The sequence below is a fragment of the Somniosus microcephalus genome, chromosome 5 (assembly GCF_052327205.1).
Source record: "Somniosus microcephalus isolate GS21.2 chromosome 5, FLI_Smic_1.0, whole genome shotgun sequence".
Classification (NCBI taxonomy): domain Eukaryota; kingdom Metazoa; phylum Chordata; class Chondrichthyes; order Squaliformes; family Somniosidae; genus Somniosus; species Somniosus microcephalus.
The window spans coordinates 8,245,717-8,269,516 of NC_140991.1; the positions used below are offsets into that span (position 1 = coordinate 8,245,717).

Here is a 23,800-nt window from a genome sequence, read left to right on the forward strand (position 1 = left end):
AGTCAGTCCCATTCCCCCGCTCTATCCCCGTAGCCCTGCAAGTTTATTTCCCTCAAGTGCCTATCCAGTCTTCCCTTGAAAACATTGAGTGTCTCCGCTTCCACCACTTCCGTCGGCAGTGAGTTCCAGGTCCTCACCACTCGCTGCGTAAAAAAGTTTTTCCTCACGTCCACCCTGTATCTCTTGCCCAAAATCTTAAATCTGTGTCCCCTGGTCCTTGTACCATCAACTAGTGGGAACAGCATTTCCCCGTCTAGCCTTTCCAAACCCGTCATAATCTTGTACACCTCGATCAAATCACCCCTCAACCTCCTTTGCTCTAATGAAAACAAATCCAGCTTCTCCAACCTGTCCTTGTAGTCAAGATCCCCCATCCCCGGAACCATTCTGGTAAATCTCCTCTGCACTCTCTCAAGGGCCTTCACATCCTTCCTAAAGTGTGGTGACCAGAACTGGACGCAATACTCCAGTTGTGGCCTAACCAGCGCTTTATAAAGGTTCAGCATAACTTCTCTACTTTTGTACTCAATACCTCTATTTATGAAGCCCAGGATCCCATATGCTTTGCTAACCACTTTCTCAATATGTCCTGCCACCTTCAGGGACCTATGCCCATTAACTCCCAGGTCCCTCTGTCCCTGCACACTCTTTAAAACTGTGCCATTAAGTGTATATTGCCTCTCCCTGTTCCTTCTGCCAAAATGCATCACCTCACACTTCTCTGTATTAAATTCTATCTGCCACTTGTCTGCCCATTCTGCTAGCCTTTCTATGTCCTGTTGCAGTCGATTGGTATCATCCTCACTGTTTGCCACACCCCCAAGTTCGGTGTCATCGGCAAATTTAGAAATTCTACTCTATTCCAATATCCAGGTCATTTATATATATCAAAAAAAGCAGTGGCCCCAGCACTGACCCTTGGGAACACCACTGTCTACCATCCTCCAGTCTGAAAAACAGCCATTTACCACAACTCACTGTTTTCTGTCCTGAAGCCAATTCCTTATCCAAGCTGCCACTGACCCACCTATTCCATGAGCCTCAATTTTGTTAACCAGCCTTCTATGTGGTAGTTTGTCAAACGCCTTCCGAAAATCCATGTCGAGGAGTCAAGGGTGGATTTTTAAAGAGGAGAGGAGTGATGAGGGCAAATTTGAAGTAGAGGACACAGTACCTGAGGAGAGGGAACCATTAACAATGTCAGCTAACATGGGAGCCAGGAAGGGAAGTTGGGTGGTCAGCAGTTGGGTGGGAATAGGGTCGAGGGAGCAGGAGGTGGGTCTCATGGACAAGATGAACTCGGAGAGGGCATGAGGGGAGATCGGAGAGAAACTGGAGAAAGATGTGAGTTCAGGGCTAGGGCAGGGGGGAACTTTAGAGGAAGTTTGGCCCAGTGGGCTAGGGGAAGGAAGGGAAGTGGCAGAGGCAGCTGAACGGATGGTCTCAATCTTAGAGACAAAGAAGTCCATGAGCTCCTCACTCTTAGAGTCATAGAGTTATACAGCACAGAAAGAGGCCCTTCGGCCCATCGTGTCCGCGCCGCCCATCCATCCCTGTCCAGTCTAATCCCATTCTCCAGCATTTGGTCCACAGCCTTGTATGCAATGGCATTTCAAGTGCTCATCCAAATGCTTCTTGAATGTTGTGAGGGTTCCTGCCTCTACCACCCTTTCAGGCAGTGAGTTCCACATTCCAACCACCCTCTGGGTGAAAAAGTTCTTCCTCAAATCCCCTCTAAACCTCCTGCCCCTTACCTTGAATCTATGCCCCCTTGTTATTGACCCCCCTACTAAGGGGAAAAGTTCCTCTTTATCTACCCTATCTATGCCCCTCATCATTTTGTACACCTCAATCAGGTCCCCCCTCAGCCTTCTCTGCTCCAAGGAAAACAACCCCAGCCTGTCCAGTCTTTCTTCATAGCTGAGGCGCTCCATCCCAGGTAACATCCTGGTGAATCTCCTCTGCACCCTCTCCAAAGCAATCACATCCTTCCTATAGTGTGGCGACCAGAACTGCACACAGTATTCCAGCTGTGGCCTCACCAGCGTTTTGTACAGCTCCATCATAACCTCCCTGCTCTTATATTCTATGCCTCGGCTAATGAAGGCAAGTTTCCCATATGCCTTTTTAACCACCTTATCTACCTGCTCCGCTGCCTTCAGGGATCTATGTACATGCACACCAAGGTCCCTCTGACCCTCTGTACTTCCTAGGGTCCTACCACTCATTGTGTATTCCCTTGCCTTGTTAGTCCCTCCAGAATGCATCACCTCGCACTTTTCAGGGTTAAATTCCATTTGCCACTGTTCCGCCCATCTGACCAACCCGTTTATATCGTCCTGTAGCCTGAGGCTTTCCTCCTCGCAATTTACCACCCCACCAATTTTCGTGTCATCTGCGAACTTACTGATCATACCTTTTACATTCTCATCCAAATCATTTATGTAGATCACAAACAGCAAGGGACCCAGCACCGATCCCTGAGGTACCCCACTGGACACAGGCTTCCAGTTGGAAGTGAGGGTGGAGAAGGCAGGGGAGAGAAGTTTAAGACGACGGTTAGCAGTGGAGAATAGAAGTCGAGGGCTATCTTTGTATAACAGGATGATCCTGGGACAGTGAGCAGTTTTGGCAGACGAGAGCAGGACCCGATAATGCTTTATGTGGTCCAGCCAGATCTGGTGGTGAATGGCTAAACCAGTTGTCCGCCATATCTGTTCAAGTCTGCGTTTCTTGGACTTAAGGGAGCGGAGATGAGGGCCGTACCGGGGGAGCGGCCAGGGTGAGAGAGAGTAATGCTTTTAATGGGGACAAGGGCATCTAAGGTGGTGGTGAGGTGTGATTGAGCAGATCGGTCGCTGCAAAAATGTCATGAATGGAGGGCCAAAGGCTGGACAGTTGGGATTTGAAAGTGCAGTTGTAAGAGAATTGGGAGAGAGTTTTTCCAGGGGCGGACACAGAAAGAAGTAGGGTTGGGAGGGGGATGTGGGTGGAGCGCGATACGAGGAAGTGATCCGAGACAGCCTTACCCGTGATTGACACGATGGGAGTGGCCATGGCAAGGTCGAGGGGGTGATTGTGAATATGGGTTGAGGAGTTTACATGGAGGGAGAGATTAATGGAGGATCAGAGGAGAGAGAGAGAGCAAGATGAGTTGAGACGGAGGTTGAACCATGAACTTCAGTAAGTTGAATGGCCGTACCTCACCCCCTGACTTTTACGTTTTAAATTTCTTTGAATTTAAATGAATTCATTTTTCATTTTTCTTAAATATTTGCAGATCTTGAGAAAGCCAAGTTAAAAGCTCAGAAAAGCCACAACCTGAGGGAGGAGGCAAATCTATGCAACCAGCTCGGAGAGGTCCTGGCAAAACATGGTATGTCCCTGGTCCCTGTGTCCCCCTGCCCCCCCTGTCCCCCCCCCCGTCCCCCCTGCCCCCCCCGTCCCCCCTGCCCCCCCCCCGCCGTCCCCCTGCCCCCCCGTCCCCCTGCCCCATTCCCCTGCCCCCCCGTCCCCCTGCCCCCCCCACCGTCCCCCTGCCCCCCCCCTGCTCCCCCTGCCCCCCCCCGCCGTCCCCCTGTTTCCCATCCCCCCTGCCCCCCCCCGCCGTCCCCCTGCCCCCCCCGTCCCCCTGCCCCCCCACCGTCCCCCTGCCCCCCCCTGCTCCCCCTGCCCCCCCCGTCCCCCTGCCCCCCCGTCCCCCTGCCCCCCCGTCCCCCTGCCCCCCCTCCCCGTCCCCCCCTCCCCCTGCCCCCCCCGTCCCCCTGCCCCCCCGTCCCCCTGCCCCCCCGTCCCCCTGCCCCCCCCCGTCCCCCTGCCCCCCCGTCCCCCTGCCCCCCCGTCCCCCTGCCCCCCCGTCCCCCTGCCCCCCCGTTTCCCTGCCCCCCCGTCCCCCTGCCCCCCCCGTCCCCCTGCCCCCCCCGTCCCCCTGCCCCCCCGTCCCCCTGCCCCCGTCCCCCTGCCCCCCCCGTCCCCCTGCACCCCCCGTCCGCCTGCCCCCGTCCCCCGTCCGCCTGCCCCCGTCCCCCGTCCCCTGCCCCCCCGTCCCCCTGCCCCCCCCGTCCCCCTGCCCCCCCCGTCCCCCTGCCCCCTCCGTCCTCCTGCCCCCTGCCATCCCCCGCCCCCCCCCGTCCCCCTGCCCCCCCGTCCCCTTCCCCCCCTCCCCCTGCCCCCCCCGTCCCCCTGCCCCCCCATGCCCCTGCCCCCCCGCCCCCCCCAGTCCCCCTGCTGCCGTCCCCCTGCCCCGTCCCCCTGCCCCGTCCCCCTGCCCCCGTCCCCCCTGCCCCCGTCCCCCTGCCCCCCCGTCCCCCTGCCCCCCCCCCGTCCCCCTGCCCCCTGCCCCCGCCCCCCCGTCCCCCTGCCCCCCCGTCCCCCTGCCCCCCCGTCCCCCCTGCCCCCCCCGTCCCCCTGCCCCCCCGTCCCCCTGCCCCCCCGTCCCCCTGCCCCCCCCCCTGTCCCCCTGCCCCCCCCCTGTCCCCCTGCCCCCCCCCGTCCCCCTGCCCCCCCCCGTCCCCCTGCCCTCCCCCCCGTCCCCCTGCCCCTCCCCCCCGTCCCCCTGCCCCCCCCCCGTCCCCCTGCCACCCCCCCCCCCCCCGGTCCCCCTGCCACCCCCTCCCGCCGTCCCCCTGCCTCCGGTCCCCCTGCCCCCCCAGTCGTCCCTGGTCCCCCGTCCCTCTGTCTCCCCTCCGCCCCCCCCCCCCGCTCCTGTTCCCCATCAGCTTCCCTGACATTTCATTGGTTTAATTTTTGTCTTCTCAGTTTTTATACAAGTCCCTGAGCTGGCACAGTTCACATTGTTAAACCTGGGAGTTTCAGGAACCCAGGCAGAGACTGGCGAGACGCAAATGTGACGTTGCCTGGCGATAGTGGTAGGGTGGTGGCGATGGTTTTAATTTCTGGACAGAGGGAGAGGTTGGGAGGGTCGGCATAGGCCTGAGAAGGGAGGTTGGGTGGTTAGGGCCGGCTCGCAGTGCACGGGGGATAGGAGCCGGTGACTCGAGGGGTCCGTGTATGACGTATCTGCCGGCACTCGGGCTGCCAGTTTGGTTCGGTTTGGCAGTGGAGCAGAGGTCGGGGTCACTGGAACAGGGTGGAGCCTCCCAGGACTTGTCCCGTGCTTTGGAATGTACAACTGGCCTCTCGACTTTCAGTGAAACTGGGTTATGTAATGGGTTCTGAATAAATGGTTTGAATCCCACTTCAAGAATCTTGTTACGTTTGTTGACTGGATTAGTTCCTTGACGCACCCCTCCTTCTCTTCCCCCCACCCCCTTCTCCCACCAGGTCAGTTCCAGGAGGCCATCAAAGAGCACAGGCTGGAGCTGCAGCTGTCGGAGGTGCTCAGTGACGTGATTGGCTGTGCGGTTGCTAACCGGAAGATTGGGGAATGCTTCGCTGAGATCGGGAACTACACAGCTGCGCTGAAGGTACGAGAGCAGTGCCGCTAATCACGGAAATTCTCTGTCATTCCTCTCAAATTGGACCGTTGGTGAGTGTGTCAGTGTCCGTGGACCGAGTGTGTCACTGTCCGTGGACCGTTGGTGAGTGTGTCACTGTCCGTGGACCGTTGGTGAGCTGGTGTCAGTGTCCGTGGACCGTTGGTGAGTGTGTCAGTGTCCGCGGCCCGTTGGTGAGTGTGTCACTGTCCGCGGACCGTTGGTGAGTGTGTCACTGTCCGTGGACCGTTGGTGAGTGTGTCACTATCCGTGGACCGTTGGTGAGCTGGTGTCAGTGTCCGTGGACCGTTGGTGAGTGTGTCAGTGTCCGCGGCCCGTTGGTGAGTGTGTCACTGTCCGCGGACCGTTGGTGAGTGTGTCACTGTCCGTGGACCGTTGGTGAGTGTGTCACTATCCGTGGACCGTTGATGAGCTTGTGTCACTGTCCGCGGACCGTTGGTGAGTGTGTCACTGTCCGTGGACCGTTGGTGAGTGTGCCATTGTCTGTGGCCCGTTGGTGAGTGTGTCGCTGTCCATGGACCGTTGCTGAGTGTGTCGCTGTCCGTGGACCGTTGGTGAGTGTGTCGCTGTCCGTGGACCGTTGGTGAGTGTGTCGCTGTCCGTGGACCGTTGGTGAGTGTGTCACTGTCTGTGGACCGTTGGTGAGCTTATGTCCGTGGACCGTTGGTGAGCTTGTGTCACTCCGTGGACCGTTGGTGAGTGTGTCACTGTCCGTGGACCGTTGGTGAGTGTGTCACTGTCCGTGGACCGTTGGTGAGCTTGTGTCACTGTCCGTGGACCGTTGGTGAGTGTGTCACTGTCCGTGGACCGTTGGTGAGTGTGTCACTGTCCGTGGACCGTTGGTGAGCTTGTGTCACTGTCCGTGGACCGTTGGTGAGTGTGTCACTGTCCGTGGACCGTTGGTGAGTGTGTCACTGTCTGTGGACCGTTGGTGAGCTTGTGTCCGTGGACCGTTGGTGAGCTTGTGTCCGTGGACCGTTGGTGAGCTTGTGTCCGTGGACCGTTGGTGAGCTTGTGTCCGTGGACCGTTGGTGAGCTTGTGTCGCTCCGTGGACCGTTGGTGAGCTTGTGTCACTCCGTGGACCGTTGGTGAGCTTGTGTCACTCTGTGGACCGTTGGTGAGCTTGTGTCCGTGGACCGTTGGTGAGCTTGTGTCGCTGTCCGTGGTCCGTTGGTGAGCTTGTGTCGCTGTCCGTGGACCGTTGGTGAGTGTGTCACTGTCCGTGGACCGTTGGTGAGTGTGTCACTGTCTGTGGACCGTTGGTGAGTGTGTCACTGTCCGTGGACCGTTGGTGAGTGTGTCACTGTCCGTGGACCGTTGGTGAGCTTGTGTCACTGTCCGTGGACCGTTGGTGAGTGTGTCAGTGTCCGTGAACCGTTGGTGAGTGTGTCAGTGTCCGTGGACCGTTGGTGAGTGTGTCACTCTCCGTGGACCATTGGTGAGTGTGTCACTCTCCGTGGACCGTTGGTGAGTGTGTCACTGTCTGTGGACCGTTGGTGAGTGTGTCAGTGTCCGTGGACCGTTGGTGAGTGTGTCAGTGTCCGTGAACCGTTGGTGAGTGTGTCACTGTCCGTGGACCGTTGGTGAGTGTGTCAGTGTCCGTGGACCGTTGGTGAGTGTGTCACTGTCCGTGGACCGTTGGTGAGCTTGTGTCACTGTCCGTGGACCGTTGGTGAGTGTGTCACTGTCTGTGGACCGTTGGTGAGCTTGTGTCCGTGGACTGTTGGTGAGCTTATGTCCGTGGACCGTTAGTGAGCTTGTGTCACTCCGTGGACCGTTGGTGAGTGTGTCACTGTCCGTGGACCGTTGGTGAGCTTGTGTCACTGTCCGTGGACCGTTGGTGAGTGTGTCACTGTCTGTGGACCGTTGGTGAGCTTGTGTCCGTGGACCGTTGGTGAGCTTGTGTCCGTGGACCGTTGGTGAGCTTGTGTCGCTCCGTGGACCGTTGGTGAGCTTGTGTCGCTCCGTGGACCGTTGGTGAGCTTGTGTCACTCCGTGGACCGTTGGTGAGCTTGTGTCACTCTGTGGACCGTTGGTGAGCTTGTGTCCGTGGACCGTTGGTGAGCTTGTGTCGCTGTCCGTGGACCGTTGGTGAGCTTGTGTCCGTGGACCGTTGGTGAGCTTGTGTCGGTGGACCGTTGGTGAGCTTGTGTCGCTGTCCGTGGACCGTTGGTGAGCTTGTGTCCGTGGACCGTTGGTGAGCTTGTGTCACTCCGTGGACCGTTGGTGAGCTTGTGTCACTCCGTGGACCGTTGGTGAGCTTGTGTCCGTGGACCGTTGGTGAGCTTGTGTCCGTGGACCGTTGGTGAGCTTGTGTAACTCCGTGGACCGTTGGTGAGCTTGTGTCCGTGGACCGTTGGTGAGCTTGTGTCCGTGGACCGTTGGTGAGCTTGTGTCCGTGGACCGTTGGTGAGCTTGTGTCCGTGGACCGTTGGTGAGCTTGTGTCCGTGGACCGTTGGTGAGCTTGTGTCCGTGGACCGTTGGTGAGCTTGTGTCCGTGGACCGTTGGTGAGCTTGTGTCACTCCGTGGACCGTTGGTGAGCTTGTGTCCGTGGACCGTTGGTGAGCTTGTGTCGCTCCGTGGACCGTTGGTGAGCTTGTGTCCGTGGACCGTTGGTGAGCTTGTGTCCGTGGACCGTTGGTGAGCTTGTGTCGCTGTCCTTGGCGTCGGGATTGGATTGATTGGCTCCTGCTCTTGCAAAGGTGCTGAGCCCTGTGGGTAACAGGCGCTGGCAGCTCTCCAGCACCTCGTCCCAGTGATCTGTTCACACAGGGCCTCAGAGCCAAGCCTGACCCTGCCCTCCAACCACCTTCATTTATAGCGCGCCTTTAGCACAGTAAAACACCCCAAGGTGCTTCACAGGAGTGTTATCAAACTGAAAAATGACACCGAACCAGAGAGATACTCGGGCAAGGGACCAAAGGTTTGGTTAAAGAGGGAGGTTTTAGGAGCGTCTCTCATTGAAACAGTCAAGATTCTGAGGGGGATGGACAGGGTAGATGCCGAGAGGTTGTTTCCCCTGGCTGGAGTGTCTAGAACTGGGGGGCATAGTCTCAGGATAAGGGGTCGGCCATTTTAGACTGAGATGAGGAGGAATTTCTTCACTCGGAGGGTTGTGAATCTTTGGAATTCTCTGCCCCAGAGGGCTGTGGAGGCGGAGTTGTTGAGGATATTCAAGGCTGCGATCGATAGATTTTTGGACTCTCGGGGAATCGAGGGATATGTAGATTGGGCGGGAAAGTGGAGTTGAGGTTGAAGATCAGCCATGATCTTATTGAATGGCGGAGCAGGCTCGAGGGGCCGAATGGCCGACTCTTGCTCCTATTTCTTATGTTCTTAAAGGAGGAGAGGTTTAGGGAGGTGAACCTCTCTCTCCCCCTCGGTCTGTGGCACTCGCACACTCTCACACTTCCAGTAGGAGTCACCAATTAATGATCAGGAGCAGGATCCTGGACTGATCTCCGCACTCTGCGCCCCCCGCAGCAGAGAGGAGCCGAGGCCACCTGGAGTGCCTTAACTGGTGCCCTGGCTGTTGGCCGACTGCGCAGAGACCCGAGACTGCACCTAGGGCCCGGTCTGTGTGAGCCGCTGCTATATTGGTGCCTTTAGATAGGAACAGGAGGAGGCCATTCAGCCTCTCGAGCCTGCCCCACCATTCAATCAGATCATGGCTGATCTGTACCTCTACTCCATTTACCCGCCTTTGCTCCATGTCCCTCGATACCCTTACCCAACAAAAATCTATCAATCCCAGTATTGAAAGCTCCAATTGACCCCGGTATCCACAGCCTGTTGCGGGGGAGAGTTCCAGATTTCCACTCCCCTTTGTGTGAAGAAGTGCTTCCTGACATCACCCCTGAACGGCCTGGCTCTCATTTTAAGGTTATGTGCCTTTGTTCTGGACTCCCCCCACCAGAGGAAATAGTTTCCCTCTATCTACCCGAGTGAATCACTTTATACTTTTAAGCACCTTGATCAGATCGCCCCTCAACCTCCTAAACTCAAGGGGAGCAGAGTAGTGTGATTAACAGCAGCCGCACCAAACCTGTGGAGAAGGGTTCGGGATTGGCAGTGGTGCTGGAGTATGGCCCAATGTTAGAGAAAGAAACCTGTCTGTATTCCCCCTGCAGCATCAGCGCAGGCATCTGGAACTGGCCCGTTCAGTGGCCAATGACATCGAGCAGCAGCGAGCCTGGGCTACCATTGGCCGAACCTACCTGTTCATCTACGAAACGGACCAGTCGCGCGAGTCAGCGGAGGAAGCAGAGAATGCCTTCAGGAAAAGCCTGACCATTGTGGACGAGAAGCTGGAAGGTAAGGACTGGGCCGTACAGCCCGTCGCTCCTCACTCCCACTCACCCCTCGTATGCCGAAAGGAAGGCAGACTCATTTCTATAGCGCCTTTCACCAACGCGGGACGTCCCAAACCGCTTTACAGCCAATGAGGTGTAGTCACCGTTGTAATGTAGGAAACGCGGCAGCCAATTTGCGCACGGCAAATCCCACAAACAGCAGCATGATAATGACCAGATAATCTGTTTTAGTGATGTTGATTGAGGGATAAATATTGGCCTCAGGACACCGGGGAGAACTCCCCTGCTCTTCTTCGAAATAGTGCGATGGGTTCTTTTACATCCACCTGAGAGGGCAGACGGGGCCTCGGTTTTAATCCGAAAGAAGGCACCACAGACAGTGTAGCACTCCCTCAGTACTGCCCCTCCGACAATGTAGCACTCTCTCAGTACTGCCCCTCCGACAGTGCAGCGCTCCCTCAGTATTGCCCCTCCAACAGTACGGCGCTCCCTCAGTACTGCCCCTCCGACAGTGCGGCGCTCCCTCAGTACTGCCCCTCCGACAGTACGGCGCTCCCACAGTACTGCCCCTCCGACAGTGCAGCACTCCCACAGTACTGACCCTCCGACAGTGCAGCACTCCCTCAGTACTGCCCTCCGACAGTGCAGCGCTCCCTCAGTACTGCCCCTCCGACAGTGCAGCGCTCCCTCAGTACTGACCCTCCGACAGTGCAGCGCTCCCTCAGTACTGCCCCTCCGACAGTGCAGCGCTCCCTCAGTACTGCCCCTCCGACAGTGCAGCGCTCCCTCAGTACTGCCCCTCCGACAATGCAGTGCTCCCTCAGTACTGCCCCTCCGACAGTGCGGCGCTCCCTCAGTACTGACCCTCCGACAGTGCGGCGCTCCCTCAGTACTGACCCTCCGACAATGCGGCGCTCCCTCAGTACTGCCCCTCCGACAGTGCGGCGCTCCCTCAGTACTGCCCCTCCGACAGTGCGACACTCCCTCAGTACTGCCCCTCCGACAGTGCAGCACTCCCTCAGTACTGCCCCTCCGACAGTGCAGCACTCCCTCAGTACTGCCCCACCGACAGTGCAGCACTACCTCAGTACTGCCCCTCCGACAGTGCAGCACTCCCTCAGTACTGCCCTTCCGACAGTGCAGCACTCCCTCAGTACTGCCCCTCCGACAGTGCAGCACTCCCTCAGTACTGCCCCACCGACAGTGCAGCACTCCCTCAGTACTGCCCCACCGACAGTGCAGCACTACCTCAGTACTGCCCCTCCGACAGTGCAGCACTACCTCAGTACTGCCCCTCTGACAGTGCAGCACTCCCTCAGTACTGCCCCTCCGACAGTGCAGCTCCCCCTCAGTACTGCCCCTCCGACAGTGCAGCACTCCCTCAGTACTGCCCCTCCGACAGTCCAGCGCTCCCTCATTACTGCCCCTCCGACAGTGCAGCACTCCCTCAGTACTGCCCCTCCGACAGTGCAGCTCTCCCTCAGTACTGCCCCTCCGACAGTGCAGCACTCCCTCAGTACTGCCCCTCCGACAGTCCAGCGCTCCCTCATTACTGCCCCTCCGACAGTGCAGCACTCCCTCAGTACTGCCCCTCCGACAGTGTGGCACTCCCTCAGTACTGCACTGGGAGTGTCTGTCTGGATTTTGTGCTCAAGTCTGTGGAGTGGGACTTGAATCCACGATCTGCTGACTCAGAGGGCTACCAACGGAGCCACGGCTGGTGCCTGAATGTAAAGTGTCGCTCGTGGCACTACTCAGCTTCCCTGGTTACTCGGTTTCTCTATCACGGCCAAACCCGCTCCGGCGATTGCTCCACGGTCACACTTTCCCGTCTGAATCGCTGGACAGTGAAGAGGAGTCAGAACAACTCCACTTTCCCGCCCGCTCCCCATACCCCTCGACTCCCCTGTAGTTCAAATGTCTGTCAATCTCCGCGTTGAATATATTCACTGACTCCGCCTCCACAGCTCTCTGGGGGAGAGAATTCCAAAGATTCACGACCCTCTGAGAAGAAATTCCTCCTCATCTCCGTTTTAAATGGGCGACCTCTTATTCTGAAACTATGCCCCCTAGTTCTAGATACCCCCACGAGGGGAAACATCGTCTCAGCATCCACCCTGTCAAGCCCCCTCAGAATCTTATACGTTTCAATAAGATCCCCTCTCATTCTTCTAAACTCCAATGAGTATAGGCCCAACCTGCTCAACCTTTCGTCATACGTCAACCCCTTCATCACAGGAATCAACCTCGTGAACCTTCACTGCACTGCCTCCAATGCAAGTATATCCTTCCTTAAATATGAAGAGCAAAACTGTACGCAGTACTCCAGGTGCGGTCTCACCAACGCCCTGTAAAGTTGCATCAAGACTTCCCTACTTTTACACTCCATTCCCCTTGCAATAAAGGCCAACACTCCATTTGCCTTCCCAATTACTTGCTGTACCTGCATGCTAACTCTTTGTGTTTCATGTACGAGGACCCCCAGATCCCTCTGTACCGCAGCGTTCTGTAGTCTCTCTATATTTAAATAATATTTTGCTTTTTTATTCTTCTTACCAAAGTGGATAACCTCACATTTTCCCACATTATACTCCATCTGCCAAATTTTCACCCACTCACTGAACCTGTCGATATCCCTTTGCAGACTTTGTGTCCTCCTCACAACTTGCTAACCCACCTATCTTTGTATCATCAGCAAATTTGGCTACAGTACACTCGGTCCCTTTATCCAAGTCATTAATATAGATTGTAAATAGTTGAGGCCCCAGCACTGATCCCTGTGGCACCCCACGAGTTACTGATTACCAACCGGAAAATGACCCATTGATCCCGACTCTCTGTTTTCTGTTAGTTAGCCAATCCTCTATCCATGCTAATATATTACCCCCAACCCTGTGAGCTCTTATCTTGTGCAGTAACCTTTTATGTGGCACCTTATCGAATGCCTTTTGGAAATCCAAATACACGACATCTACTGGTTCCCCTTTATCCACCCTGCTTGTTACATCCTCAAAAACTCCAATAAATTTGTCAAACACAATTTCCCTTTCATAAAATCAAGCAGAGTCAACATGGTTTTATTATGATTTTCTAAATGTCCTGCTATTACTGCCTTAATAATGGATTCCAGCATTTTCCCAATGACCGATGTTCGGCTAACTGGCCTAGAGTTTCCTGCTTTCTGTCTCCCTCCTTTCTTGAATACCGGCGTTATATTTGCAGTTTTCCAATCCGCTGGGACCTCTCCGGAATCCAGGGGATTTTGGTAGATTACAACCAACGCATCCACTATCTCTGCAGCCACTTCTTTTAAGACCCTAGGATGGAGGCCATCGGGTCCAGGGGACTTGTCGGCCTTTAGTCCCATTAGTTTGCCTCGTACTTTTTCCTCTAATGATATGTTTTAAGTTCCTCCCTCACTTTTGCCGCTTGATTTTCCACTATTATTGGGATGCTTTTAGTGTCTTCTACCGTGAAGACAGATACAAAATATTTGTTCAAAGACTCTGCCATTTCCTTGATTCCCATTATTAATTCCCCAGTCTCATCCTCTAAGGCCCAGTTTGTAGCTTCCTTGCCTCTGAGTCAGAAGGTTGCGAGTTCAAGTCCTACTCCAGAGACTCGAGCACAATAATCCAGGCTGACACTCCGGGCCAGTACTGAGGGAGCGCTGCACTGTCGGAGGGGCAGTACCGAGGGAGCGCTGCACTGTCGGAGGGGCAGTACTGAGGGAACGCTGCACTGTCGGAGGGGCAGTACTGAGGGAGCGCTGCACTGTCGGAGGGGCAGTACTGAGGGAACGCTGCACTGTCGGAGGGGCAGTACCGAGGGAGCGCTGCACTGTCGGAGGGGCAGTACTGAGGGAGCGCTGCACTGTCGGAGGGGCAGTACTGAGGGAGCGCTGCACTGTCGGAGGGGCAGTACTGAGGGAGCGCTGCACTGTCGGAAGGTCAGTACTGAGGGAGCGCCGCACTGTCGGAGGGGCAGTACTGAGGGAGTGCCGCACTGTCGGAGGGGCAGTACTGAGGGAGTGCCGCACTGTTGGAGGGGCAGTACCGAGGGAGCGCTGCACTGTCGGAGGGGCTGTACTGAGGGAGTGCTGCACTGTTGGAAGGGCAGTACTGAGGGAGCGCTGCACTGTCGGAGGGTCAGTACTGAGTGAGCGCTGCACTGTCGGAGGGGCAGTACTGAGGGAGTGCTGCACTGTCGGAGGGTCAGTACTGAGGGAGCGCTGCACTGTCGGAGGGGCAGTACTGAGGGAGTGCTGCACTGTTGGAGGGGCTGTCTTTCAGATGAGATGTTAAACCAAGGCCATGTCTGCTCGCTCCGGTGGACGTGAATGATCCCATGGCAATTTTGCGGAGAAGAGCGGGGGAGTTATCGCCAGTGCCCTGGGCCAATATTAACCCTCAATCATCATCACTAAAAAACAGATTATCTGGCCATCATCACATTGCTGTTTGCGGGAGCTTGCTGTGCACAAATTGGCTGCCGTGTTTCCTACATTACAACAGTGGCTATACTTCGAAAAGTACTTCATTGGCTGTAAAGTGCTTTGGGATGTCCCTCGTCATCAGAGGCGCTATATAAATGCAAGACTTTCTTTTCTTCCCTCCCTGCCCTGGGGCACCAAATCATTAAATTTGGCACAGACAGGATTAAACCTGGGATCTGTCAGCACGGTGGCATAGTGGTTAGCACTGTTGCCTCACAGCGCCAGGGACCCAGGTTCAAATCCGGCCTCGGGTGACTGTCTGTGTGGAGTTTGCACATTCTCCCCGTGTTTGCGTGGGTTTCCTCCGGGTGCTCCGGTTTCCTCCCACAGTCCAAAGATGTGCGGGTTAGGTTGATTGGCCATGATAAAAAAAATAAAAAATAAAAAATTGGCCCTTAGTGTTAGGGGGGATTAAATATGTGGGGTTACAGGGATAGGGCTTGTGTGGGATGGCTGTCGGTGTAGGGCCCGGGTGCTAGGGTTTGGATGATCAGCCATGATCTAGTTGAATGGCGGAGCAGGCTCGAAGGGCCGAATGGCCTACTCCTGCTCCTAGTTTCTATGTTTCTATCTTACTGGCCAGCTTAGCTGAGTTCCACACACTGGGAGGAGGGAAGAGGTTCATAGAATGATACAGCACCAAAGGTGGCCATTCGGCCCCCGCCGGCTCTGTGAAGGAGCTCTCCAATTAGTCCCACTCCCCGGCTCTTTCCCCACAGCTCTGCAAATTTCAAATTTTTAAGAGATTGTCTGTGGAATCTTTCAGTCACTGTCCCTTCTATCTCCCAGGTAAAGCTTCCCGACATGAGCTGAGCGAGATGCGAGCCAGGCTGTACCTGAACCTGGGCATCCTCTACGACAGCATGAAGGACCCGGTCAAATGCAACCGCTACATCCGCAAGAGTGTCTTCATCGCCGAGTAAGTACTGGCCATGGACCCTGGCACTGACTGAGCCATCCCGCAGCACGGGGCACCAGCGCCGTGCCTTCAGGGCAGAGACTCGGGCCTTCACTGATACGCACAAACATACGGGCAGGAAAAGACCCGCTGGTCCATCAAGCCTGCCCCACACACCATGATACCTGGACCGCTGTAACTGGACACTTCCTACACCTCTCTCCCCTCCTCCGCTGCCATATAATCTCCTGGGAGAGGCAAAAAACGCAGAAGAAACCCAGGGCCAATAAGGGAATAAATCCTCAAATTACTCTCTGACCTGACCCGACCCCCCCCCCACCCCCCCCCCCCGGGCGGTGGTAACCAGTCCAGGCGATCGCACGGACCCAGTGTTCACTCTTCTTAGGCAGTCCCTCGGGACCGAGGATGACATGCTTCCACACTGAAAATGAGTTCTCAGGTGACTGATGAGTCCAATGCGGGACCTACAGTCTCTGTCACAGGTGGGGCAGACGGTGGTTGAAGGGGCGGGTGGGTGGGGTGCTTGGGTTGACGTGCGCTCCTTGCGCTGCCTGCGCTAGGCTTCCGCTTGCTTCCGGCGAAGAGACTCGAGGTGTTCAGCGCCTTCCCGGATTCTTCTCCTCCACTTTGTGCGGTCTTGGGCCAGGGATTCCCAGGTGTCGGTGGGGATGTTACACTTTTTCAAGGAGGCTTTGAGGGTGTCCTTGATGCGTTTCCTCTGCCCACCTGAGGCTCTCCAGTGTTCTCTATAAAGACACTGACCTTCTCTAGGATGCGATCTCCGCCCCAGTCAGGAACTGGTCCACCTCCCTCTTGAAGGCTGCGAGTCAGCGCCCACCGCACCAGGCAACACATTCCAGAGGCTCCGCCACTACTCTCTGGGAAAAGAAAACCCGCACAACATCCAGTCTATTCTCACAGTCGAAACTCCTGTCCCCTGGTCCTCCCCAGTCTGTTACATTGGAATAATCTCTCAATAGGGACGCTATCCAAACCTTTCATTGTGTGCACCTCGATCAGGTCACCTCTAAGTCTAGTACAATAGCAAAATACTGCGGATGCTGGAAATCCGAAATAACTACAGAAAATGCTGGAAAAACTCAGGAGGCCAGGCAGCATCCGTGGAGAGAGAAACAGTCAATGTTTCAGGTCAAGACTGAAAAAACACAGGAAATGAAACAGATTGAAAGGCCAGGCTGGGAGAGAACAAAAGAGAAGTGAAGAGACAAGTGAATAGACCTCTAAGTCTAAGCTGCTCTGTAGCACTGACCCCAAGCTAGCTTGCATCAGTCAGGGTGAGTGTATTGCCCACACCTCGGGGGGAGAGGGGCGGGGGGCGAGTGCAAGGGGTGCTAAAGAATGTTACAAACTCTGGCATGTTACTGAGAGGTTAGATAGTTTAGCTCAGGGCCATCTCTGCTTGGACTGTCCACTCATCAAACCTTCTGTTCTGTCTGGATTTTGTTCCTGGTTTGCCCAGTTACATCGTATTTACAGCACGGAAACAGGCCATTCGGCCCAACTGCTCCGTGCCGGTGTTTCTGCTCCACTCGAGCCTCCTCCCACCCCTCTTCATCTCACCCCATCAGCATATCCTTCGATTCCTTTCTCCCTCATGCGCTTGTCCAGCCTCCCCTTAAATGTATCGATACTATTCGCTTCAGCCACTCCCTGTGGCAGCGAGTTCCACATTCTCCCCACTCTCTGGGTAAAGAAGTTTCTCCTGAATTCCCGATTGGATTTATTAGTGACCATCTTATATTTGTGGCCACTCGTTCTGGTCTTACCTGCAAGTGGAAACAACTCTACATAGAGCCATAACGGCACAGAAGGAGGCCATTCGGCCCATCGAGTCCACGCCACTACCTTATACTTTCATAATCTTAAAGATCACTTTCAGGTCATCCCGTAGTCTCTTTTCCAGGGAAAAGAGCCCCAGCCTGTTCAATCTTTCCTGATAGTTATAGCCCCTCAGTTCTGGTATTATCCTTGTAAATCTTTTTTGCACCTTCACCAGTGCCTCTAACCTTGTTTATAATAAGGAGACCTGAAGTGTGCCCAGTTGAGGGACACTGACTGAGCTAGCATTCAGTGCTGTTGCCTCTCTCGAACGGGAGAGGGAAAAGCCTGGAATCTACAGGCCAATCAGTCTAACGTCAGTGCTGGGAAAATTACGAGAGACCATTGTCGAGGACAAAATTAATACTCACTTGGAGAAGCATGGGTTAATAAGAGACAGCAAGCGCACAGATTTGTTAAAGGCAAATTGTGTCTGACTAACCTGATTGAGTTCTTTGATGAAGTAACAGAGAGGGTTGATGAAGGTAGTGCAGTAGGTGCTGTATATGTGGACTTTCAGAAGGCATTTGATAAAGTACCACATAAAAGACTTATTCGGAAAATAGAAGCACATGGTGTAAAGGGACGGTGGTAACTTGGGTACGTAAATGGCTAAGGGAGAGGAGGTGGAGAGTACTGGTGAACGGATGTTATTAGGACTGGAGAGAAGGATGCAGTGGGATCCCCCAGGGGTCGGTATTAGGAGCAATATTCTCTTGTTATCTATAAATGACCTGGACTTGGATACAGGGAGAACAATTGCAAAGTTAGAGGATGATACAAAACTTGGCAACGTAGTAAATAGTGAACAGGACAGTAGCAGACTTCAGGAGGACAGAGCCCGACTGGTGAAATGGGCAGACACATGGCAACAACAGCAACCTGTATTTATATAGTGCCTTTAATGTAGTAAAACGTCCCAAGGTGCTTCAGAGGAATGTTGTAAAACAAAATTTGACCCCGAGAAATGGGGGCAGGTGACCAAAAGCTTGGTCAAAGAGGTCGGTTTTAAGGAGCGTCTTAAAGGAGGAAAGAGGCGGAGAGGTTTAGGCAGGGAATTCCAGAGCTGAGGGCTGAAGGCACGGCCGCCAGCGGTTGAGCGATTAAAATCATGGATGCTCGAGGCCAGAATTGGAGGAGCGCAGAGATCTCGGAGAGTTGTAGGGCTGGGGGAGGTTAGAGAGAGATAGAAAGGGGCGAGGCCATGGAGGGATTTGAAAATGAGGATGAGAATTTTAAAATCGAGGTGTTGCTTATCCAGGAGCCAATGTAGGTCAGTGAGCATAGGGGTGATGGGTGAACGGGACTTGGTGCGAGTTAGGACACGGGCAGCCGAGTTTTGGACGAGCTCAAGTTTACGTAGGGTACAATGTGGGAGGCCAGCCAGGAGTGTGTTGGAATAGTCAAGGCTAGAGGTAACAAAGGCATGGATGAGGGTTTCAGCAGCGGATGAGCTGAGGCGGGGCGGAGACGGGCGATGTTACGGAGGTGGAAATAAGCATTGTTAGTGATGGCACGGATATGTGGTCGGAAGCTAATTTCGAGGTCAAATATAACACCACGGTTGCGAACAGTCTTGTTCAGCCTCAGACAGATGCTCGGAGTTCGGTCTTCCCAATGTTTACATAGAAACATAGAAGATAGGAGCAGGAGTTGGCCATTCGGCCCCTCGAGCCTGCTCCGCCATTTAATGAGATCATGGCTGATCATACAAATTCTGTACCCTGTCCCTGCTTTCTCCCCATATCCCTTTATCCCTTTAGCCTCAAGAAATATATCCAACTCCTTCTTGAATATATTTAATGAACTGGCCTCCACCGCCCTCTGTGGCAGAGAATTCCACAGGTTCACCACTCTCTGGGTGAAGAAATTCCTCCTCATTTCTGTCCTAAATGGCTTACCCCTTATCCTTAGACTGTGACCCCTGGTTCTGGACTCCCCCGCCATCGGGAACATCCTCCCTGCATCTAGTCTGTCCAGGCCTGACAGAATTTTATAGGTTTCGATGAGATCCCCTCTCAATCTTCTAAACTTCAGTGAGTATAAGCCCAATCGACACAATCTCTCCTCATACGTCATTCCTGCCATCCCAGGTATCAGCCTGGTGAATCTTCGCTGCACTCCTTCCATGGCAAGAACGTCCTTCCTCAGATAAGGCGACCAAAACTGCACACAATACTCAAGGTGCGGTCTCACCAAGGCCCTGTACAACTGCAGCAAGACATCCTTGTTCCTGTACTTGAACCCTCTTGCTACGAAGGCCAACATACCATTTGCCTTCTTAACCGCCTGCTGCACCTGCATGCTTACCTTCAGCGACTGGTGCACAAGAACACCCAGGTCTCTTTGCACTTCCCCTTCTCCCAATCTATTGCCATTCAGATAATAATCTGCCTTCCTGTTTTTGCCACCAAGGTGGATAACCTCACATTTATCCACATTATAGTGCATTTGCCATGTTTCTGCCCAATCACCCAACCTGTCCAAATCGTACTGGAGTTTCACGACATCCTCCTCACAGCATACCCTCCCGCCCAGCTTTGTGTCGTCTGCAAATTTGGAGATATTACATCCAATTCCCTCGTCCAGATCATTAATATATATTGTGAACAGCTGGGGTCCTAGGACCGATCCTTGCGGTACCCCACTAGTCACTGCCTGCCACTCGGAAAACGACCCGTTTATTCCAACTCATTGCTTTCTATCCAAGTCAATACCTTGCCCCCAATCCCATGTGCCTTAATTTTGCACGCTAATCTTTTATGCGGGACCTTATCGAAAGCCTTCTGAAAGTCCAAATACACCACATCCACTGGTTCTCCCTTATCTATTTTACCAGTTACATCCTCAAAAAATTCCAGTGGATTAGTCAAGCACGATTTACCTTTTGTAAATCCATGTTGACTTTGTCCGATCCTGTCACTGCTTTCCAAGTGCTCTACTATTACATCTTTTATAATAATAGACTCTAGCATTTTCCCCACTACCGATGTCAGGCTTACCGGTCTATAATTCCCCGCTTTTTCTCTACCACCTGTTTTTGAATAGTGGGGTAACATTAGCTACCCTCCAATCCATGGGTACTGTTCCAGAGTCTATCGAGTCCTGGAAGATGACCAGCAATGTATCTACTATTTCTAGGGCCACTTCTTTAAGTACCCTTAGGATGTAGATTATTGGAAGAAAATTCTGCTCGCCCAGTACTGGATGTCGGACAAGCAGTCTGACAATCTAGAGACCGTGGAGGGGTCGAGAGAAGTGGTGGTGAGGTAGAGCTGGGTGTCGTCAGTGTACATGTGGAAACTGGCGCTGTGTTTTCGGATGATGTCGCCAAGGGGCAGCAGGTAGATGAGAAATTTAATGCAGATAAGTGTGAAGTGATGCACTTTGGGAGAAACAACATGGAGAGGTGGTGTAATCTAAATGGGACTATTTTGAGGGGGTGAAAGAGCAGAGGGACCTAGGGGTGCAGATTCACAAATCTTTGAAGGTGGCAGGGCAAGTTGATAAGGTGGTTAAGAAAGCGTACGGGATACTTGGTTTTGTAAATGGGAAGAATGTCAAGGATCTGGAGAGGGTACAGAGGAGGTGAAAGGTTTACCAGGATGATTCCAGGGATGAGGGACTTCAGTTACGTGGAGAGATTGGAGAAGCTGAATTGTTCTCCTTGGAGCAGAGAAGGTTAAGGGGAGACCTAATCGAGGTGTTCAAATTATATGGGGTTTTGATATCGCGTAAAAAAAACTTACATTTATATAGCGCCTTTCATGACCACCGGACGTCTCAAAGCGCTTTACAGCCAATGAAGTACTTTTTGAGTGTAGTCACTGTTGTAATGTGAGAAACATGGCAGCCAATTTGCGCACAGCAAGCTCCCACAAACAGTAATGTGATAATTGTTGAATCCGTGATTCTTAAAGTATGATGTTTTCCAATAACTAGACGGAGGCTGTAAATTAACAATCAACAGGTGTTTACTGGAGGAGGGTAGTCTAAAGACTAACAGTACAGAGAGGCATGCTCAAGGCTTATATACAGGTGTGGTCACTGCCGGTACTACAGTATACAGGAGCTGTAAAAGTAGTTCTCTCTTAAAGGTACATACACTACAATTCCTCCCCTTTTAGATTAACAGTACCCATAACATTCAAATAACAGTTAACACTTTAACATGCACTTTAAACTGAAATAGTCCATTTATAGATTCAGTCTTTGGGGCAGCTTCCTGATCCTTTCTGGATAGCGCCTTTCCTGAGGTTCTTGTTCTTGGTGCGGAGGTGATTCTGGCCCCCTTTCGTCGGTTAGTTCATCAGTTTCCACTGCTACTGTTTCTGAGGTAGATGCTACCGGTATGTCGGGTTCATCCCCAGGTACGCGAGACATGGGGTTGACTCGTTCCTGTGACGCTAGGATCTGGTCGACGTGGCGTCTCACAATGTTCTCCCCGACATCCACTGTGTACATTAATGGCCCCTGCCGCGTGCATATCGTTCCGGGTTGCCATTTCTCTGTTCGGTAGTCGCGGGCCAAGACTGGTTGTCCTACATTGAAGCTCCTTGTCGGCTTCTCATTGATGTGCTGGAATTGCTTATCCTCAACATTTCTTCGCACATTTGGTCTGAGCAAATCCAGACGAGATCTCAACCTTCGGTTAAAGAACATCATGGCCGGGGTCTGGTTGGTAACTGCATGTGTCGCATTTCTGTAGGCTAACAGGAAATTGTCCACCTTATGCTGTAGTGGAATTTCATCATCGCACATGGCCCTTATTGCCTTTTTAAAGGTTTGTACAAACCTCTCAGCCAATCCATTTGTGGCTGGATGATACGGGGCGGATGTGTAATGCCTTACCCCATTCCTTCTCATAAATTTCCGAAACTCTTCGGACGCAAACTGTGGTCCGTTATCAGAGCAAATCTGCTCTGGCAAGCCGTTCCTGGCAAATATGGTTCGTAGGACTGCAATCGTTTTCTCTGTAGTGGTTGAGGACATTTTTATCACCTCAGGCCATTTCGAGTGCGCATCCACTGCTGTTAAGAACATTGAGTCCATGAATGGACCAGCAAAATCAATATGCACCCGTTGCCATGGAGAGGAGAGCCACTCCCATGGGTGTAGAGGGGCATGTGGTGGTGCATTTTGGACCTTCTGGCATCCTGAGCAGCTCTTTGTTAGGTCCTCGATTTGTTGATCGATCCCCGGCCACCACACATAAGCCCTAGCAAGGCTTTTCATTTTCACCCCTCCCAGATGGCCTTCGTGAAGCTAATTGAGCACTCTCTCCCTTAACTTGGGTGGAATTACCACTCGGGATCCACACATCACTGTCCCCTGGCATACTGACAGCTGTTCTCTTCTGGATGAAAATGCTGGCAACAGTGAGTCGCCATGTGTTGGCCATCCCCTTACCGTCAAATCATATACCCGAGACAGTGTCGGATCATTGCGGGTCTCCTCTATATCCGCGTTAGTTACTGGCAATCGTTCAATTATCGACGAATAAAATATCTCGATAGGGTCCACTGCTGGTGCTTCCTCCACAGTAGGCAGTGGCAGGCATGATAGCCCATCAGCGTTTCCATGCTGTTTTGTGCCCTTATACTCTATTTCATATTGGTTCACCCCTAGAAAAAGAGACCATCTTTGTAGCCGTTGTGCAGTCATCACCGGAACGCCCTTCTTTGGATTAAAGATGGAGACAAGTGGTTGGTGGTCAGTCAGCAAGGTGAACTTCTGCCTATGCAGATAGTGGTTGAATTTTTTTACTCCCCATACTAGGCTGAGGGCCTCCCTGTCGATCTGGGCGTAGTTGCGCTCGGCTGAGGTTAGTGACCGAGACGCAAAGGCTACTGGCCTCTCCAACCCGTCTGGGAATTTGTGCGACAGCACCGCTCCAATATCATAGGGTGATGCATCACATGCCAACCGAATTGGTAGTGCTGGGTTGAAATGAGCCAACACCTCTTTTGATGTGATCAATTCTTTGCACTTCTGGAAAGCTCGTTTACATTCGTCACTCCACTTCCATGGTACCCCCGTTTGCAGTAGGGTGTTCAGTGGGTGTAGTACTGCAGACAAATTTGGTAAGAACTTATGGTAGTAGTTCACCAGCCCGAGGAACGACATCAGTTGTGACACATTTTCCGGTGCTGGAGCCTTGACTACTGCCTCAATCTTTTCAGGGGACTTATGTAACCCCTCTTCATCAATAACGTGGCCACAATACGAGATCTGCTTCTGGAAAAACTCGCACTTGTGGCGATTAGCTCGTAGCCCATATTCCTTTAATCTAGTGAGCACCTTCTCCAGGTTGGCGAGGTGATCACTGTCATTTTCGCCCGTGACCAGGATGTCGTCCAAATAACACTGGGTCCCTGGAATCCCTTGCAGGACTTGATCCATTGCCCTTTGCCAAATAGCCGGAGCCGATGCTACCCCGAACACCAGCCGGTTGTATTGGTAGAGACCTTTATGAGTGTTGATCGTGAGGTATTGTTTCGAGGCTTCTTCTACCTCCATTTGCAGGTACGCCTGGGCCAGATCAATTTTGGCGAAGCGTTTACCTCCAGATAGTGAGGCGAAAATATCCTCAATCCGTGGAAGTGGATATTGTACCGTGTGAAGGACTGGGTTCACTGTCACCTTAAAATCCCCACTGATGCGCACCTTCTTTGGTTCCCCAGGCGTATTACTCAACGACCTCTTCATTACAGGAACGATGGGTGTAGCCCACTCGCTCCAGTCTACTTTGGACAGTACTCCTGAACGTTCCAAC

At 53.5% G+C, this 23,800-nt stretch overlaps 1 protein-coding gene across 2 annotated transcripts in view; it reads left to right on the plus strand.

The window, feature by feature from the left end:
• The window catches only part of tonsl (tonsoku-like, DNA repair protein), a 195,341-nt gene that overhangs the window by 15,648 nt on the left and 155,893 nt on the right, over positions 1-23,800 (plus strand). For both annotated transcript variants that reach the window (XM_085987264.1, XM_085987263.1), the window contains exons 2-5: positions 3,281-3,376; positions 5,284-5,426; positions 9,590-9,773; positions 15,057-15,186. In XM_085987264.1, the coding sequence (XP_085843390.1) occupies positions 3,281-3,376; positions 5,284-5,426; positions 9,590-9,773; positions 15,057-15,186 (553 nt within the window). The remainder of the gene's footprint in view (positions 1-3,280; positions 3,377-5,283; positions 5,427-9,589; positions 9,774-15,056; positions 15,187-23,800) is intronic.